General features: G+C 42.3%; 1 protein-coding gene across 1 annotated transcript in view; it reads left to right on the top strand.

The window, feature by feature from the left end:
- Kif27 (kinesin family member 27) overlaps positions 1–21192 on the top strand; it is a 70352-nt gene that overhangs the window by 4173 nt on the left and 44987 nt on the right. The window contains exons 2-6 of the mRNA XM_051172612.1: positions 3461–3661; positions 4468–5426; positions 9073–9216; positions 17125–17331; positions 20978–21144. Coding sequence (XP_051028569.1) covers positions 3461–3661; positions 4468–5426; positions 9073–9216; positions 17125–17331; positions 20978–21144 — 1678 coding nt within the window. The remainder of the gene's footprint in view (positions 1–3460; positions 3662–4467; positions 5427–9072; positions 9217–17124; positions 17332–20977; positions 21145–21192) is intronic.

Raw genomic sequence — 21192 nt, 5'->3', positions numbered from 1 at the left:
TCTCCTGATTTCCATGATGTTTGGACTAGTTAGCATCCCACTAGCGGTGTACAGGGTTCCATGTTGTCTGTATCCTTACCAGCATGTGTTGTTTTCGTGATGACTGCTGTTCCAACAGTCTTGAGAACTGTCTAGTCTGTTTGCTAGTCCATTTATTGATGGGATAAATTTTGAAGCTCTTTGTGTGTTATAGAATTAACACCTGTTTTGTATAGTTGAAGATATTTTCTAATCTTGTACTATGTTCACTCAAGTGACTGTTTCCTTTGCTGTATGATACAAATTTTAACTTTATGTAATTTGTCAGTTTAAGGGATAGTTTTCTGTGCCATTATAATTCTTTACAAAAAAATCTCTATGTATATCTTTAACTTTTTTTAATTATTGGGGGACATGCTATAGCATATGAATAGAGGTCAGAGGGCAACCTTCAGGAATCAGATTTTTTGTTTGTTTGTTTGTTTAGATATAGTCTCTAGTCAAACTGACCTTAAATGCAGTGTGTAGTCAAGGCTGACTTTGAACTTCTGATCCTCAGCAAGGTGCTGAGGTGCAGATATGCATGACTGTGGCCAGTTCAAGTGGTGCTGGAACCCAAACCCAGAGCTTTATGCACACTGGCAAACACTCTCAAGTGAGCTACATCTCCAGCCCCTTGAAGTTGAGTTTTAAATTAATTTGCCTCAGGACCTGAAACTGTCATCTGTGACTGTACCTGCTTCCTCAGACTGTCATCTGTGACTGTACCTGCTTCCTCAGACTGTCATCTGTGACTGTATCTGCTTCCTCAGACTGTCATCTGTGACTGTACCTGCTTCCTCAGACTGTCATCTGACTGACTGCATCAGTCTGTCATCTGTGACTGTACCTGCTTCCTCAGACTGTCATCTGTGACTGTACCTGCTTCCTCAGACTGTCATCTGTGACTGTACCTGCTTCCTCAGACTGTCATCTGTGACTGTACCTGCTTCCTCAGACTGTCATCTGTGACTGTACCTGCTTCCTCAGGCTGTCATCTGTGACTGTACCTGCTTCCTCAGACTGTCATCTGTGACTGTACCTGCTTCCTCAGATTGTCATCTGTGACTGTACCTGCTTCCTCAGACTGTCATCTGTGACTGTATCTGCTTCCTCAGACTTCTACAGCCACTGGGATTGCTTTGGTTGAGATAATCCTAAATGACACTCAGGCTGCTAAATCCAGCACTCAGTCCTTATTTCTTATCCTAATGGACCCTCTAGCACCTTCTCCACTTGGTTTCCAGGTAGTCCACCACAGTCTTGTTTTTTCTCCTTCTTTACTAATCCCTCCTTAGGTGCTCTGGCAAGCGAACTAATAATTGAAGTACTCCCAAGCTCAGTTTTGCCTCTCCCCACATTCCATTCTCTTTTTAAAAACTCTTCTCTTCAGTGGTCATAGCCAGCCTCATTCTGTACAAACATGCTGTCTGTACATAGATGACTTCCACTTGTTTCCCTGAGTCCAGACAATTGTTACACCTCTGAGGACTCGGGCTGGAAGCAGTGGCACATGCCTTTAATCCCAGCACTCAAGAGCCAGAGGCAGGCTGATCTCCATGAGTTCAAGCCCAGCCTGGTCTACAAAGGGGGTCCAGGGCAGCCAAGGCTGACAGGCAAGCACTGTCTTGAAAAAACAAACAAATTAAAAAAGCTCTGAGGACTCAGGTGAACTGCGTGGTTGTCTTGATAGAAACAAGTTCTGTCTTTTTCTCCAACCAAATAGAATATTCTTCATTGGCAACACCAGTGACTCCAAACAGAACCCTGGGGTCACCTTGACTCCATGATTTCTCTCATATTTCACATCCAACCTATCAGAAAATTTTCAGTTTGGTTGGTTGGTTTGGTCTTTTTGGGAGGGCAGGGTATTGGTTTTTTGAGACATGGTTTCTCTGTGTAGCCTTGGCTGTCCTGGACTTGTTTTGTGAACCAGGCTGGCCTCAAACTCAAAGCAATCTATCTGCCTCTGCCTCTGAGTGCTGGGATTGCAGGCATGGTCCACCACACCCAGCTTCAGTCATTTAAAAGAGATTATTTTTATGTGTATGACTGTTTGTCTTACATGGATGTCTGATGCCTGTGGAGACCAGAAAAGGGTATTAGATACCTTGGGACTAGAGTTACCGATGAACCACCACATGGGTGCTGGCAGTGGAACTTGGGTCCTTTGGAAGAGCAGAAGTGCTTTTAACCAATGAGTCATGTCTCCAGCCCCTCCATCCTGTGTGTGCTCCCCCAGCCCTGGAGAATAAGGCCTTACTGGGTAGCTTGGGCTGGCCTCCAAGTCTTCATAATCCTTCTCAGTCCCTAAACTCAGTAAGGTTCTAGGTGTGTGTTGTCACATGCAGTTGACAGAAAACCTTAGTGGCTCTTGAACATAAATGCAAGTTCCATCCTGATACCTTATCAGGACCTGTTATATTTATCTTCCAGTCCCTCTGTTACCAGAGTTCTATAGGAGCCTCTGAAGTGGTCTCTCTGCTCTTACTCCAGCAAAAGACAGCAATGAAGTCTGTGTACAATTTCAGACCATAATGTTACCGTTCTACCCCTGTGTCTCTGACCTCAGCCAGAATGACTCCAAATGTGTGCGCCACCCCTCTGACCTCATCTCTTGTTCCTCTGTTGTTGCTGCTCCCAGTTCTGGCTGTGCTGATCTTGTTTGTGATGACATCAGTTAGTGCCTTCAGCATGTGTTCTTGCACTCTTTTTAAGTGTTTTCATGACCTTCATATTTAAAATTCTAGTTGCAGGTCACACTCCATCCTTTCTACCCTACCCTCCAAATGCTCTTTCAGTTCGTATTTATTTGGACTTATTTATGTTTGTTGATTTTTGAGATGATCTTGCTCAGTAGCCTAGGTTAGCTATGAATTCTCAGCCCTTGTCCCAGCACCCCAATGGAATTTTAGTTGTAATCACTATGTGTGGCCAGCATTTTAGTATACCATATGATTTACAGATTTTCTTTATTACTACTGCCTATTTTTTCTCAGTAAAATCCCACAATATTAGGGACTATTTTTCTTTGTCTTTGTCCTCCAGTGTCACAGCTGCCCTTGTGCCATGGCCTGACTTTTTACATGGTTGCTGGGGAATCTCACCTCAGGTCCTTGTGCCTGTACAAGTGCTCTTACCTGATGAACCATGCCCCTAGCCTTTTTACCCCTGAGTTTTATGGTCATATGGTTTAGCCCTGGCTAAATTCAATTAATTAATATACTTTTTGAGACTCTGTCTTGCTATGTGGAACTCGGTATGTGACCAGCCAGGCTGCCTCTGTCTCTTGAGTGCTGGAATTAAAAGTGTGTGCCATCATGCCTGCCCAGTGTTTCAATTTTTGTAATAGAAATGTAAGAAAATTATATTAATCATAAACTTTAGATTGTAGCTTTCTTATATTTTAATTCAGATTTGCTTTCTATTTCTAAATTTTCAGCATCAGTTGTGGAGGGTCAAAAGGGTATCATTCCTCGAGCTATCCAAGAAATATTTCAAAGCATTTCTGAAAATCCTAGCATTGACTTTAAAATCAAAGTGTCTTATATAGAAGTGTATAAGGAAGACCTAAGAGATCTTCTAGAGCTGGAGACCTCCATGAAGGACCTTCACATCCGAGAAGATGAAAAGGGAAACACAGGTGAATAGTTAGTGAGACTATTGAGTGCCTTCATTAGCATCTAGAAAGCTGTGTCAGGAGTCTAAGAATTACAAAACACAAGGAATTTGTTCTTACTTTTCATTCATATACTTGCTTTGCCACGCTAGAAATCTATCCAGTGCTAGGAAAGTGTTGTGACACTGAATTCCATCTCCAGCCTTCTCATTTCGTTTTTAATTTTATAAGATTTTGGGATCGAGTCTCAGTATAAATCTCCTATATTGGCCTTGATGTCACTCTTTCCCAGGCTGGCTTTGAACTTTTAATCCTCCTGCCTCAGTTTCATGAGTACATTGGATCACAGGTCTGTTCCATCAGGCATGACTCCTGTTTTCTTGTAAGAATTACAAATTAAAGTACTGAAATAAATTGTTCTTCCTGTTTGGTTTTGTTTTCCTTGATTTTGGAGCCTTTGCTCAGGGCCTCACATGCTCTGTCTTTGTACGTACTTTCCCTCTGATCTATGTAACTCCAGACCCAGAGGTTTTGATTGTCAATCATTTTAAAGAATTAATTATGATGATTGATTAAAAGCAACAATTGGATCTTAACAAATAAAATGCATCCTTTAGAGTTTAAACATGACTCCTATTTCTTGAATCCTGCTGGCACTTTCCTGAAATTATTCAATAATACTGACTGATATTAATATTATTTGAAACATTACTGCTTTTTTTTTAAAGAGACTATCTTTTGGGGTTGCTTAGCAAAGGGTAACTGTTGTGTGGTTAACTTAATTGTACTGGATTTTGATGAAAACTTGATGTTAAAACTTTCTGTTTAAGTGATTGTTGGGGCCAAGGAATGCCAAGTAGAGAGCATGGATGAAGTGATGAGTCTGCTGGAGGTAGGGAATGCAGCCAGGCACACGGGCACCACGCAGATGAATGAGCACTCCAGTAGGTCACATGCAATTTTTACAATAAGTGTGTGCCAAGTGGAGAAAAATACAGAGGCAGCTGAAGATGGAGAGTGGTGTTCACATCGGCACATCGTCTCCAAATTCCATTTTGTGGATTTGGCTGGATCAGAAAGAGTGACCAAAACGGGGAATACTGGTGAACGATTCAAAGAGTCCATTCAAATCAACAGTGGGCTGCTTGCTTTAGGAAACGTAATAAGTGCCCTTGGTGACCCACGCAGGAAGAGTTCTCATATTCCATATAGGGATGCTAAAATTACCCGGCTTCTGAAAGATTCCTTGGGAGGCAGTGCCAAGACTGTCATGATCACGTGTGTCAGCCCGTCCTCCTCAGATTTTGACGAGTCCTTAAATTCTCTCAAATATGCCAACAGAGCACGGAATATTAGAAACAAGCCTACTTTAAACGTCAGCCCTGAGTCAGACCGAATGGATGAGATGGAATTTGAGATTAAGTTGCTTCGAGAAGCTTTGCAGAGCCATCAGGCCAGTGTCAGCCAAACTAGCCAGACTCCTTCTGAAGGCGGGCCTGACCAAAATCGAATTCATTCTCTGGAAGAGCAGGTGGCTCAGCTCCAGGAGGAATGTCTGGGCTACCAGGACTGCATAGGGCAAGCATTCACCTTCCTGGTGGACTTAAAAGATGCTGTCCGGCTAAACCCAAAACAGCAGCACAAGCTACAGGAGTGGTTTAGCAGGACTCAGGAAGTCAGGAAGGCTGTCCTCACCCCACTCCCAGGAAACCTGGGCACTGGGAACCTGGAAGAAGGACCCCAACGCGTGACAGTTCTCCAGCTGAAGAGAGAGCTTAAGAAATACCAGGTACTTAGACATTACTGATTACTGTGTTTTTTAGACAGTGTCTTGTCTGTAAGCCTGGCTGGAACTCACTATGTAGACCAGCCAGGCTGGCCTGGACTCTCTCCTTTGTTTCTTGTGTGCTGGGGTTGTAGGAGGGTGTGATCCCACCTGACTTAGAGAACTCCCACCACTCTAGTGGTGATGGGCATTGAACACACAACCTTGCACACACTAGGAAATTATCTACTTCTGAGATACAGCCCCAGATCTATTTTATCTTCCTTGAAATAAGATCTAATTGTATTCTCCAGGCTGGTCCAGAGTTCACTATGTGCCCAGGCTGGCCTTGAACTTGGGACAATCTTCTTGCCTCTGTTTCTTAAGTGTTAGAGTTATAGGTATGAGTTCTCACACCTGGCTCATAGACAGCATTTGTTAAGGACTACATTCATTTGGACAAGTAAAAAAATTTATTACTGTGTGGGTGGTGTGTAAATGGTGTGTGAGAAGTGCAGGCATGTGTATGTTAGACGTCAGAGGACAACTTTTGGGAGTGGTTTTCCTCTTTTAAGAATTGTATAAAAATTAGGTGAGTATGTTGGTACACTTCATTAGTTCCAACACTTGGGAGGCAAGTCAATCTCTGTGAGATCTAGGCCATCCTGGTCTATATAACACAGTGAAATCTAGGCAAGCCAGAGCTACAGAGTGAAAGCATATCTTTAAAAAACAAAAAAGGAAAATAATTCTATAAAAATCTCACTTGCCTTTCATCTTGTCATCTCTATGTCTCATTGCCTATTCTTGCTTAAATTAATTCTTTGTTATTTTTCTCTCTCCTGTGATGTGATCAAAGTACATTTTAAGGTATCATATTTATTAAATAGAACCTTGTGAACTTTTATAGCTGTTTAGAAGACCAAAGAAACAGTTTTGTGGGGTTTTTTTTAGTTGTTTTTTTTTTTTTTTTAAAGATTTATTTATTATGTATACACTGCTCTGCCTACATGTACACCTGTATGCCAGAAGAGGGCATCAGATCACATCATTGATGGTTGTGAGCCACCATGTGGTTGCTGGGAATCAAACTCAGGACTTCTGAAGTGCTCCTGACCTCTGAGCCATCTCTCTAGCCCCAAAGAAACAATTTTACAAACAAAATTATGTTGCACTGAGGTTTTTCTTCCTCTCCAGGTGTGTGTGTTTGTGAACTTAAACCCAGGGCTTTGAGTGGTGCTAGGCATTTACTGTATTACTAAGCTACATCCTCAGTCCTGTCTGTTTGTCTTCCGGTCTTTCTGTCTTCCTTCTTTCCTTCCTTCCTTTCTTTTTATTATTTGAGACAGTGTCATATGATAGCCCAGACTTGCTAGGAACTTCCTCAATGTTCTAGTTTTTCCTAGAACTTGGAGTGATCTTCTGCCTCAGTCGCCCAAGAGTTGGGATTACAGGTGTGAGTCACCATGTCTGGCTTATGGGTCCTTGATTCTTTTTGTTTTTGAGACAGGATTTCATATAGCCCAGCTTGGCCTCCAACCTTGCTATTTAGCTAAGGATGGCCTTTTGTTATAGTTGTCTGTTCAGTTGGTGGTTTGTTTTTGTTTTTTGAGACAGGTTTTATCTGTATAACAGCCCTGGCTGTCCTGGACTCACTTTGTAAACTAGGCTGGCCTTGAACTCACAGAGATCTGTCTGCCTCTGTCTCCTGTTCTTGAACTTCTAATTTTTCTTCCTCTACCTCCCAGTGGTGAGATTATAGGATTATATCAACCACACCCAGTTTTATTCTGGAAATCAAACTGAGGGCTTTATGCATGCTAGGCAGACACTCTATTAATTGAGTCACAGTCCTAGAGTGCTCACTGTGGTTCTTGAAAGAAGACAGTACTTTATCCCTTGAGTTTGGAATAGGGGGTGGGTATTTTATTATTTGCTGGGATTAAAGGAAAGATGTGCACCACTATACCTGTCTACATATACTTGACTTTTAAACAGTATGAGTGTGCATATATATATTTAATTCAAAATTGTCTCCTCACATTTAAAAAATTACATTGTGTGTGTGTGTGTGTGTGTGATAATGAATGTATAGGTTAGAGAACAACTTGCAGAAATCAGTTGTCGTCTTCTACCAAGTAGGTCCCAGGGATTGAACTCACATCATCAGGCTTAGTAGCAGGCTCCTTTACCCACTAAGCTATCTCCTTGCAACCCATTTTTAAAAGATTAGGTACAGGAGCTAGTAGAGAACAAGATAAACTCAGTTCTGCTTCATGTCCAGCATGTGGGCTATAAAGGGCCTCTCTCTCACACATGTCCACTGCCTGTCTGTAGCTTACCTTTATCAGTGTCCCATGACTCTGGCATCTCTGGTATCTTGGGGTTCCATTACGATTTAGGCTTTGCTGTCACAGCTTTGCCTGTTGGCCTCTCGGGGATTCCCTTGCAGGGACTCCTATGTTGCTACACATTGACTGGCCCCAGTGGATTTCTAAATCTTGGTACAAGCCTCCATGACCTCCTTGGATAATGTTACTGAGGTGTAGCCTGGCTCCTTTGTATCAGAGTTATGTTCACCTGGTGTGCTGACCCCGGTGAGACATTTCCTGTGTGGTTGTTTTTAGATGGAAACCCCTTCAACTGCAACCTCAGTTGAGGCTCTCTTCTTTCAAATGAATTTTCATTCTGACAAAATGGAACCTTTCTTAGGTAGAATCTTGCCATCAAGGCAGCTTTCCTCTTGCCCCAGTGCACTGTTTTTAATGATGCTAAGCTCTTTAACAGTTTCAGTAACTCTGTTAACCACCTTGTCTATAGCTTTCAACTCACTTCGTTCCGCGCCAAACAGTACATTTTCCCAACAAATGTATACCCTGCTTGTTTCTTTAGCTCTCTGTAGGTCTGGATATGAATAGTGAGCTGTAACTGTGCCATAGCCTGAATACTGCCTAGTTCACTTGGACAGAGTGCAGCCTGAATCTTTGTTGGCCTGTAACAGTTCCCGTCAGAGTCCCTGCTTCCCTCTGAGCCTCATAAACTGAGTCTCTGCTTCTTTAGAACACATTTCTCTTGGCGTTCTGGTCTGCCAAACTGCTGCCAGAACGGCCCATTGAGCTCTACATTACAGCATTCTAGGGCTCTTCAATCGTGGTGTTCCAGACTCTTTCATAGTCCTCCTGCAAACCAGGTCATGTGATGAGGCTCATCATAGCAAAGGCACCACTTCTTAGTACCAGTTATTTTCTATTAGTTTTCTCGTGGCTGTCACCAATAGCAGCCTAAAGAGAGGAGGGTTCGTTTGGGCTAAAGGTTTGAGGGCACAGTCCGTCCTGACAGGGCAGCCATGATGGTGGGAGCATGAGGCTGCTGGGCATGTTGCACCTCAGCCCTAAGACAGGGGAATGCTGGTGTTGCAAGTGCTTTCTCATCAATGTTCCCATGGGGTGGTACAGTTCACAGTTAGAGTTTTGATGGTAATTAACTCTCATGGAGTCACACTGATGTGCCCCTCTATTTTCTGCCTGTCTCAAAAACAATATAGAAAAGTTGAATTCAAAGGATAAGAAAGCCTTACATGGTGTTTTCAAGCCGTCACTGTGACCTTTACACCATGCTGTATGTCATGCTCATGAGGACTTGCTGAGCTCTGTGCCTTCTTCCCTTCCAGTGTGCTCTGGCTGCTGATCAGGTGGTGTTCACACAGAAGGAGCTGGAGCTGGAGGAGCTGAGGAGCCAAGTGCAGCTGATGGCGCAGGAGAGCAAAGGACATGCTGTGTCTTTGAAGGAAGCGCAGAAAGTGAATAGATTGCAGGTAGGGCTCAGTGCACGACGCTCTGCACATGCAGCACCCAGCGGAATGGACAGGCATCTCACGCCATAGACTGGTGCTTTATAAAAGCTGCATTTCAGGTGGATAGCTGTGGACATTGCAACAGAAAGAACTCCTTCTTCTTTTACCCCTAAATCTTTTTTAGCTTTTCAAGGCAGGGTTTCTCTGTGTAGCCCTGGTTGTCCTGGAACTCACTCTGTAGACCAGGCTGGCCTCAAACTTAGAGAGATCTGTCAGTCTCTGACTCCCAAGTGCTGGTATTAAAGGTATGCACCACCACCACCCACCCCTGGGAAATTTTAAACTTTTATAAGTTATGATATTATCCTTTTATACTACATGAGTGATTTGCTCCTTGATTTTAGTTAAGTCTTTCAAATTCTCTATCTTGGAGAACAGATATGCCTGCATATTTAAAATTTTTTGCCCAAGACCAAGTATGGTAGCCTGTCTCTTTAATCGCAGTACTCAGGAGGGCAGGTAAGTGATCTCTGTAAGTTAGAGAGGCCAGCCTGGTCTACATAGGGAGTTCTAGGCCAGCCAGGACTACACAGTGAGACCCTGTATCAAAAAAAAAAAACAACTTGCAACTAGTGCTCTGAAATACTCCCCCTGTTTTTTTGTTTTTGTTTGTTTGTTTTTCAAGACAGGATTTCTCTGTGTAACCTTGGCTGTCCTGGACTCTCTTTGTAGACCAGGCTGGCCTTGAACTCACAGAGATCCACCTGCCTCTGCCTCCCGAGTGCTGGGATTAAAGGCATGCGCCACCATGCCTGGCTTTTGTTTTTGTTTTGTTTTTTTAAATAAGCCTTTTTAAAAATAATTTTTGTATAGCAGAGACAGAGGTCTAGAATATCCAATTTCCTGAGTACAATTTGTTGAAAATATTATCCTTTCTGCAGTGTATATTTTTACTGTCTGTCTTAGTTAGCGTTCTAACTAAGACATCATGAACAAAAAGCAAATTGTGGAGGAAAGGGTTTACTTGGCTTAACATCTCCATATTGCTGTTCATCACTGAGGGAAGTCAGGGCAGGAACTCAAAGACAGGGCAGGAACCTGGAGGCAGGAGCTGATGCAGAGGCCATGGAGGGGTGCTGCTTACTGGCTTGCTCCTCACGGCTTGCTCAACCTGCTTTCTTATAGAACCCAGAAACACCAGCCCAGGGGTGGCACCACTACAATTAATGCATCCTCCCTCATCAATCGCTAGTTAAGAAGATGCCTGACAGCTGGATCTTATAAAGACATTTTCTCAGTTGAGGTTCCCTCCTTTCAGATAACTCTAGTTTGTGTGAAGGTGACAGAAGGCTAGCCAGTACCCTGTCTTTGTCAAAACTCAGTGATTTGTAAATACCCTGGCTATAAGTACTCTGTCCTTTGTTCTGTGTAACTTATTCTATGGCTTAAATAATTGTCTGTCCTGTGTTTTTGCACATGCAGTATGCTGTTTGGGTTGAAGTCAGGTTTTTAAATGTTCCTGTGCTAGAGTTACTTTGGTTGTTCAGTCTTTGTCATCATATGCAGATTTCAGTATTGCCTCTCCCAGCTTTGTAAAGAGCACTCTATTGGCGTAGGAGCTGCCTTGAGTCTGTAGACGCTGGAGTGCTGTGGCATATTACCAATTAGTCCTTCCAGTCCACAAACATGGGAGGTCCTTTCATCGGTGGGTTTTCCCTTTAGTTTCTTTCATTGGGGTCTTATCATTTTCATAGTAAGGTTATTCACTTTTTTTTGGTTATTCACTTTTTGGTGATACTTAAATTTTTTTGTGGCTACGATGAATGAGATTATTTTCTTCACTTTTTCCAGGAATTTTATTACTGGTATTTAAAAGCTCTACTAGTTTTTATATGTTGATTTATGTTTTGCAACCTAGATGAATTCATTTATCATTTTTAACAAGTTTTTTGGTGGAATGTTTGTTAAAAAAAAAACCATAAGGTTGGAGAGATGGCCCAGCCACTAATGGTTAGGCTCACAGCCAAAGATATAAAAATAAGCTCATATTGGGGCTGGAGTGATGGCTCAGCAGTTAAGAGTACTTACTACACTCACAGAGGTCCCGGGTTTGGTTCCAAGCACCAGAATCAGGCAACTTCCTGTAACTCTAGTTCCAGGGGGCCTGGCCCCCTCTAGCCTCTTCAGGCAGTACGTAAATCATGCAAGCAAACATATATACACATGAATCTTTAAAAGATATGGTATCTTCAAACAAGAATAATTTGTTCTCCCCTTTTCTTCTTTTTTAAACCTTTATTTAAATTTTTATAATTATGTCTGTGTATAAAATGTATTATGCTCATATTCAATGTCTGTCACCCTCTTACCCCTTTTTCCACTCTTCCTGACACTTTCCTTCTCAACCAACTTCCTTCCTACACATACTCTGTGTGTGTGTGTGTGTGTGTGTGTGTGTGTGTGTGTGTGTGTGTACACGCATGTGTTTGTAGTTTTAACATGATGCAAGATCCAGAGTACGGCCTGTTATCTGGGATGTTCCTGGGCCTTGGAGAGGGTGATGATAAGGATGCCATGTTTAGGGTTGAGCACTCAGCACTTTGACAGTTGTGAGTCTCCCATTGAGTGTCACCTTCTGTAAAAAGAAGCTGACGCTTAGAAGGTAGTTTGTCCGTTTACCAAGCCTCAGCAGTATGTTCTCTCCTAAAGCCTTTGACCTCCCTAGCCATAGGCTGTTGAAGTTTACAATATTAAGTACGAGTTCTTTCCTGTGGAGTGGGCCTCAAGTCCAGTTGCAAATCAGATGGTTAACCCTGAAACATATTTGCCTGGAAGGTCAGATTGTAGCACAAAGGGTTCACAGCCTAGAGAGACTGTCAATGACTTCTCTCCCCTCACAGCATATATAGTCCCTTCTGAGAGTTGGGCCACAGGCCGGAGCGTCCAGTTCAGTTCTAGCTGTATTTCTCTGTGCTCTGTAACCAAATTGTGGTGCCTTCAGCATTAAATTCTTACCTAGTTTTTGTGAGTAACCAAGAACAGCAGCAATGAGTGGTATTGTGGTGAGCCCTTGCATGGACATAACTCACAGGGAGAAGGAAAGTCAGTGTGTGCACAGGGAGACTGGCTTACAAATAAGCTGTGGCCTCTGGGCCAGTATTACCAGCTCTCCATTCAAGCTCCTTTTTTTGTTTTGTTTTGAAACAGGGTTTCTCTGTGTAGCCTTGGCTGTCCTGGACTCGCTCAGTAGACCAGGCTGGCCTTGAACTCACAGAGATCTGCTTGCCTCTGCCTCTGCCTCCCTGAGTGCTGGCATTACAGGTGTGCACCACTGCGCCTGGGTCATTCAAGCTTCTTAAGTTTTTAATTTGGTTTTAGTTAGCTTATATAATAAGTTTTCATACATTCTTGGTTTTGGTTGGTGCTTTCTCCAGCCTTCCCTTTTCTCTATCTCTGTACCTTTACCCCTGTTTCAGTCTTTTAACCCTAATATTCTTCCCCCTATTTTATAACAGGTGATTTTGCTCTTTTATACCCCCGTGAAGAGCTTGCCTTCTCCTCCACCTGTAATGGATCATTTCTTGCTACCTGGCCTGTGCCAGGTTTTCATTTCAACTGGAACATATATATCTAAAGGTTTTGAAGTTAGGATCCACATATAAGAATGTCTGGGTTACCCCAGTCGATATAATATTTTCCAGTCATGTCCATTTTCCTGAAAAAATTCATTTTTCCTTTCAGTTAATTGCATATATGCACCACATTTCCATTATCTGTTCATCAGCTAATGGGTATGTATGTGACTGTTTCCTAGGCATCACAGACAGAGCAGCATGAACATGGTATCTAAGTGTCTCTGTTATACCTATAGAGAATAGGTTGATACACACTCAGAAGAACTGAGTTCTACTATACTTTCTGAGGTACTTCCACCCTGAGACTCTCAACAGTAAGAGCTGCCCTTTCCCCACATTCTTGCCACCATTTGTTGTCCTTTTATTTTTTGAGCATTTATTTGTTTACACCTCCACCCACGTGTGAATGTGTGTGCTGATGTGCACTTTGGAGGCCAGAGGATAACTTAGCGAATTGGTTCTCTCCTTTCACAGTGTGTTCTGGAGATCAAACTCCAGCCATTAGGCTTGGCAGCAAACAATCTCAACTTGCTAAAGTGTCTTGCCATCGCTTTTTTTTTTTAAAGCCATTCTGTCTAGGGCAAAATAGTGTCTCAAAGTAGTTTTAGTTTTCACTTTAGTTTTAAAGTGATGGTAAACACTTTAAAATTCGATTACCCATTTGTATTTCTTTTGAGAACTCTCTGCTCAAGTCTACAGCCCTGTTTTTAAGTAACGTTCATTTTAGCTCCTTGGTGTATTCTGGATCCCACTTCTCTGTCAGATACATAGCTGGCAAAGACTTTCCCCATTCTGTAGTTACTTCTCTACTTGGTCAACCATTCCTTAGCTTTACAGGGTATTTTAAGCTCATGAGAGCCATTTGCTGACTACTGTATTTCATGAGCAACTGGAGTCTAATTTAGGAAGTCCTTATCTGTGCCTGTATCTTGTAGTACACATCCTACTTTTTCTTTTGGTAGCTTCAGTGTTTGCAAGTTTTACATTAAGGTCTTTGATCCATTTGGAGTTGGTTTTTGTGGAGGATGAGAATCTAATTTCATTATTCTACATGTAGGTACTTAGTTTTTCCAAAATCATTTGTTGAAGGGGCTGGTTTTGCAACAGTGTTTGTTTGTTTTTAGCATCCTTGTTTGTGGGTCACTGACCATGGCATACTTGGGAGGCAGAAATAGGTTGATCTCTGTGAGTTCGAGACCAGCCTGGTCTACATACTGAGTTCTAGGCTGGCCAGGGATATACATAGAGAAACTTGGTGCCAAAAGAAAAATGATCAGGTAGATGAAGTTGTATGGACTTAAATCTAGGTCCCCTGTTCTATTCCACTGGCTTGGCTTCTGGTGCCACATTATTGTGTGTTACTGTGACTCTGTTTCATGGCTTTGAAACCAGGCATGATAATACTTAACCATGTATGTATTCTTTTTGCCCAGAATTTCTGTGACTCTCTAGGTTTTTTGTGGTCCCGTATGAATTTTAAGACTTTTTCTTTTTCTGTGATCGATGTCACTGAGGTTTTGATTGTGATTGCATTGAGTCTGTAGATTGTTTTTGGTAAGATGGCCATTTTTACAACACTAATCATTCCGACCCATGGCAGGAGAAGTCTTTCCGTCTTTTAGTGTCTTCCTCGGTTTCGTTCTTCAGACTTTAGGGTTTCACTGTAGAAGTCTTTCACACTTTGAGGTAGATTTATTCCAAGCGGGAAAGTTTCTCTGATGTCTGATTTCATCTTAGTATACCTGTCATATAATATACAGGAAACCTAATGATTTTTATATTAGTTGTGTCACTCACTTGGCTGAGAGAGTGTTAGCTCTGGTTTTCTGGTGTACAGCACCTGCCAGTGAGGATACATACTTCGGATTTTTTTTTTTTTTTTTTTTTAGATGGTACCCTTTTGTAGCCCTAGTGGGCCTGAAACATGATATATAGGACAGCCTGGCCTTATTCTCTCAGAGGTCTGCCTCCTGAGTCTGGCCTCCTTTCCTATTTGTGTACATTTCATTTGCTTGTCTTGGTACTCTAGCTAAGACTTTAAATAGCATACTGGATGAGAGTGGAGAAGGTAGAGTTGCTTGTTTTGCTCCAAGTTTTACGTGAAATACTTAAGAGATTTTCTCCACTTACCATAACGTTAGCTGTGAATTTGTCACATACTGAGACATCCTCCCCTTGTCCCTAATCTCCCTAGGGTTTTTATCATGAAAGGATGTTGGATTTTCTCAAAGTCCACCCTGCATCTATTGAGATGATCGTGCGACTTCTGACCTTGAGGTCAGTTTATATTATGAACTACATTTATTGCTTTAACATCTGTTGAACCCTCCCTGCATTGCTGGAATGAAGCCAACTTGGTCATGGTGGATGTTCCTTTTCTGTGTTCTTGGATTGTTTCCCAATATTTTATTTAGTGTTTTCGTGTCTATATTCATCAAGGAAATTGGTTATAATATTTTTTATAAAAAGATTCATTTTTAAGTATGTGGGGAGGTTATCTGTCTGCCTCTACTGGGATTAAAGGCACAGGCTACCATGCCTGGAAAAAATAAACATTTTTTGATCTGTGAGCACATTCACTTATTTATATTGTTTCCTTTTTTTCCAATAATTTTTGGAAGGTTTTTATTCTTTGAGACAGGACCTTCTAGATAGCCCTAACCTGCTCTAGAGTGTACTGTGTAGACCAGGCTAGTTTGGAACTCAGAGATCTACTTGCCTCTGCCTTCTGAGTCCTGGCATTACAGATGTGACCCACCACACCTTGCTAGATTTATTTTTCGCTTATTTATTTATTTTGGTTTTTCAAGACAGGGTTTCTCTGTGTAGCCCTGGGTGTTCTAGGCTCATTGTATAGACCAGGCTGGCCTCAAACTCACAAAGATCCACCTGTCTCTGCCTCCTGAGTGCTGGGATTAAAGGCGTGCACCACCACACCTGCGCTAGATTTATTCTTAAGTGCTTTTGAAAAGTGTAACTGTCAGTGCTACGTGTGGAACTAGGTTGATTTTCATACAGTCATATATACCCAGCAACCTGATACCTGGTCTCATGGGTGCTAGGTAAGCCCTCTCTACATTTGTGTATGGATCCCAGCTTTCTCTATTCCTCCTTCCACTTCTTCTCTCTGTGTGTATGCATGTGTGTGCGTGCGTGTGTGTGTATGTGTGTGTGTGTGTGTGTGTGTGTGTACTTGTGTGTGTGTGTCCACCACACCTAGCAGTCCTCTGTTGTGGTGGTTTTTGAGAGTGGGCCTCATGCAGCCTAGACTGGCCTCACACTCATTACATAGTTAAGGATGACCTTGAACTCCTGTTTCTACCTCCCAAGTACTGGTGTTACAGGCATGAGTGCTATGCCCAGTTGTGTGATGCTGGCATGGGACCTAGGGCTTTGCACATGCTGGGGGAGCTCTGTCACCTGAGCCACATCACCAGCCTTGGCTGATATATTGTTTGCATACTTTTTGTGTTGTTGTTGTTGTTTTTAAGACAGTGTTTCACGGTGAAGCTCTGGCTGACTTGAAATTTGCTATGTAGACCAGGCTGGCCTCGGGCTCACAGAGCTACAGCTACCACTGCCTCGGAATTCTGGGACTAAAGATGTGGCACCACTGGTGCACTATGCTTATGAGACAAATATTGAAGTTAGCTATTTCTACATGGGCCATGCTTTGAACCCAAACCACCCACAGACCAGAGACACACTCCTGTACACAGTTCTTTCTGCTTTTGAGTTCCAAATCCTCTCTCCCCCAGCATTGCCAGTTCAGTGGCTCCTGCTCTTTGAGCTTTGGGCTTCCTTTGCCACTTAAAGTTTCACTTTGTTGAATTTACCATTTTCTGTCTCCTTGGCTATAATCTCCTACGTGCCTTTTAGCTTTGTTTGGTACATCTTGTATTTCAGCTAGAAAGTTCAAACTTGTATAAAAACAGCTAATTAAGCAAACAGAATCACCGTGTCAAATTATCCAATCTTAGATAATGGGGCATTTATTTTTTGAGGTTTTTTTTCTCCTCTTTCTGCATACCATTCACTAAGTTTTCTGTGGGTTGGGGATATAGCTCAGTGGTGGGCCCTTGCCTAGTGTGCACGAGGCCCTGGGCCTGATGCCGGTACAGAAGAAGAAAACCATTCTTAGCTCCTAGAGCAGTCCTAGTTGCTTCTGGATACCAGAGCGAAGGATGAGATGCCATGTAGGCCATTGTGACTTTGGACGCTGTAACTTAGTGTTCATTCATGATTACATGCGTACTGAGGCTCTCTGTTTCTCAAACATCCCTCTTCTACAAAGAATGAAAAGATCATAGAACAGCAACTTCTTGTGGATCAACTGAGTGAAGAATTAGCAAAACTTAACTTGTCAATGACATCTTCAGTTAAACAAAGTTGTGGAGATGGGCCTGATGCCAGGATGGCTGTAAAGAGACCTCACACGGTGCCATTCGATAGCCACTGGGGACGCTATGTCTGTATCTCATCAAGACAGGATTTCAAGAAGGTGAGTCGAACACTAGCCTCACTCCTTTTGAGATCTCAAAGTTACTTGTAATACCAAAGTGCTTGTAAAATCTTAGTTCTTTTCCTTTTGGTTTTATGGACACTTATGTATGTACATTTCCTTTTAAGCATTTTAAAGATGAAAATTATGAAATAAGAGAATTTATGAACAAGTTTAGAGGGAATATTGAAGGTAACAGCTGACCTGCTGCTGCATTTTCAGACAGACTTAAGTTTGTTTGTGTCGCAGTATTGTCCCTGTAACTTCTCAGAATGAAGTGTGGTCAGGCGGTGTTGCTGTTTACCTAATTTGTCTGTCTTTGTGTTCAAAGTGAAACTTTGTGTCATTTAGCACTATCAAGCTGGCAGTCAAAATGGCATAGACATCACATCAGACATAGTTTTAATTTTTATTTGTAAGTTTGTAGGTAGCAAATTTATGTCTATGTGGATTTATCTTTTTCCATTTTTATTTTATGTGTATAGATGTGTTGCCTATGTATGTGTATGTGCATCATATGCTTTCCTGGTGTTGTGTTGGCTGGAAGAAGGTACCAGATATTCTGGAACTGGAGTTCAGGTGTGAGCTGCCATGCAGGTGTGGGAACCACAGTAGGTCCTCTTTAAGAGCAGCCTGTGCTCTAACCACTGTGCGTCTCTAAAACCTAGAGTAGACTTATGTGGAGTAAATCAAAGCGTTTCCTATGAAAAAGACCTAATTGTCAGATTGAGTTTTTGTGTCTACTTACTGATTTTATGAATGAAAATAATCTGTTTGAGATCTATGTAGTAAGTTAATCAGAAGAATGAAAAATAGGTAAAGCAGCAAGGTGTAGGTAGGGATAGACTTTGTGTCATACAGGTTTAAGTGTGACTAAACTTAAGTGAGCACTGGTTCCTTAGAGTAAGCACAGGGACTCTGCTGGGTGTCCAGAGTTTATGAGAGTGCTGACTTGACAGTGCTGCCCCATTGTACCTCACTGGCACTGCCCCACTGTACCTCACTGTACATCCGCAGTGCCTGTTATGTCCCAGGCTCAGGTGACAGTGCCCAGCATAGTACTGCCCCACTGTACCCTCAGTGTACATCCACAGTGCCTGTTATGTCCCAGGCTCAGGCAACAGTGCCCAGCATGGCACTGCCCCACTGTACTTCACTGTACATCCACAGTGCCTGTTATGTCCCAAGCTTAGGCGACAGTGCCCAGCATGGCACTGCCCCACTGTACCTCACTGAACATCCACAGTGCCTGTTATGTCCCAGGCTCAGGTGACAGTGCCCAGCATAGTACTGCCCCACTGTACCCTCAGTGTACATCCACAGTGCCTGCTATATCCCAGGCTCAGGCGACAGTGCCCAGCATGGCACTGCCCCACTACCCTCACTGTACATCCATGGTACCTCTGCCTGTTATGCCCTGGCATGGGTGCTTCAGGGTCAGTAAGACAAATGCTATCTTTGCCTGTAGCTTTTCAGGTTTAAATGCTCAGGCCTTATATTTTAAACCATTATAATTATTATTTCAGTCTTACTTTGGTAAGCTACTGACATTTTCTTTATGGTTGAATATGTAGTTATTTTCCATTGACCACCATAGTAGAACATTAGGCTTTTTCATCACTGTGACCAAATATCTAAGAGAGGAAAGCTCTACTCTGGCTTACAGGTTGAGTCCCTGACCGCTTGTCTTCCTGCTTCACCGGGCCCTTTGCGAGGCAGTGTCTCACGGCCAAGGGAGCATGTGGCAGGGACACTTTACTGCCTCAATGGTTGTGGAACAGAGAGAAGGGAACGATAGGGAAGAGCCAGGGTGCTCTCTCCCTGTGCCTCAGTCCTCAGCACTAGGAGGTCACTTAGGAAACTTTATTCCCTGCCCACTTCATTGTTGACACTCCCACTAGGTGACCAACTATAGGAACACAGAAATCAGATGTAAGGATCAGGGCCAAGCATACACTTTTGGAATGAGGCATATGAGGGCTCTACTGCCATCTAATTTAATTTTTAAGTTTTCATTTTTCTTTGAAATTTTCATACATGAATATAACATCCATCTCTTTCTCTCCCTCTCAAACTACCCACAGGACCCATGTCACATCTTCTTTCAACAGCATGTCCTTTTATTTTTGGTTTTGGTTTTGGTTTTGGTTTTGGTTTTGGTTTATTTATTTTGGTTTTTGGTTTTTCAAGACAGGATTTTTCTGTGTAGCCTTGGCTGTCCTGAACTCACTCTGTAGACCAGGCTAACCTCGAACTCACAGAGATCTGCTGACCTCAACTTTCACAAGTGCTGGGATTACAGGCATGTGCTTGCATGTCCTTCTTTTATAATTATTTACTTATTTAATCCACTAAGTCAAGTTAGTGCTGCCCATGGGCAATAGGTCATCCAATGGTGTAGGTGGAACCTCCCAATGGCCACACTCACCCCCTCCTTTTTTTTAACTTTATAAAATATACTTTTATTTCATTATGGTATCAATTGCAGTATCTGCTTTTTTGGGCAAAATCAAAATAAGTACCAAATAATGTTATCCTGTTTGATTCTTTTTAAATTTTGTCTTACTTCTGGTTCTAGAACCCAGAGCGTTGGAGATGCTAGGCAAGCCCTCTGTAACTCAGTTCAGCCAAGCCTGTGATTCTTTGGGATGGATTTATTTTTTTAATACTTTTATTTTATTACACATGTTTAAAACAAACTAAATACAGCAGGGAGAACCATGTGACAATCATGAGAATAATGAGTTCTATACATGTTACATTCATAGTGAACTGGCCATCTGCATTCGACTCGTTTGATGTGTCTTTCCTGTCTTGTTGGGTCTAAATTTCTGAATGAGATTCAATTCTATCCTATCTCAACTCTCATTCCCTTTTCCTGGCATTCATTATCTGCCATCAGCTACTTGAACGCCTGTGATACATACATCCTACTAGTCATTACAGTTTTAATAGCTTATGCAGTGACTCACCCTAACACATCGAATGTCTCCTTAAGAGTTCATTATTTACTTTCTTTTTGAAAAGTCATGCTCTTGTTTCCTTATTGAGAGGTGATGGACAAGGAAATATTTGGAAATAGAGTCTAGAACAACAGTATAAAAGCAGTTTTACTCTATCATGTTTTCAGGGTCATTCTTGAGCATTTAAAATACATTATCAATAGAAACATTATAATACTGAAGATTCCTAGCTGGCCCATAAAGTTTAGTTATTGTATAATTACATGGGGCCATTAATTAACAATGTCTATCCTCTGCATGTATCAAGGATGGGTGGAGCCCCACACTCCCCGAGAGCTTTGCTCTGGGCAGCTGGGTTCCATGCCCTTTGCTGGGGACCACGCGCTCTGCAGGGAGTGAGGGTGTTTTCATGCCTCTCTAGGACTTTCCTTTTGATTACTGTTCTCCACAACACCATCACTGGAAATAGAAAGGAAAGGCAGCGTAGTGTCTGGAAGAAACTGTGTCTGCGAAGTGTAATAGTTCTGTGGAGTTAGTTTTGACATTTTATAGGGAGCGTAATTTCAGTGACTGGTTACGAAGGAGTACTTACCTATATCCCCTCATAAACTCTGTGAGTGCTAGGATAAAAGTCAGCATTGAAGAGTCACCTCTTTTGTTGTTGGGTGGGGATCATTTGCAAGGTCTACTCAGGTCCTATGTACTCTCTGGATCAAGTATTCGCTGGGTTCCGAACGCGAAGTCAGATGCTAATGGGTCACTTAGAAGAGCAAGATGAAGTTCTCCACTGCCAGTTTTCTGACAACAGTGATGACGAGGAGTTGGAGGGCCAGGAGAAACCCAGAATCCGGTATGTTGCATAGAGACCCCTTTGGTAAGCATTACTGTAACTGTTGGT

This window comes from Acomys russatus, chromosome 3 (assembly GCF_903995435.1).
Source record: "Acomys russatus chromosome 3, mAcoRus1.1, whole genome shotgun sequence".
Classification (NCBI taxonomy): domain Eukaryota; kingdom Metazoa; phylum Chordata; class Mammalia; order Rodentia; family Muridae; genus Acomys; species Acomys russatus.
This window is presented reverse-complemented; position numbering and strand designations above follow the sequence as displayed.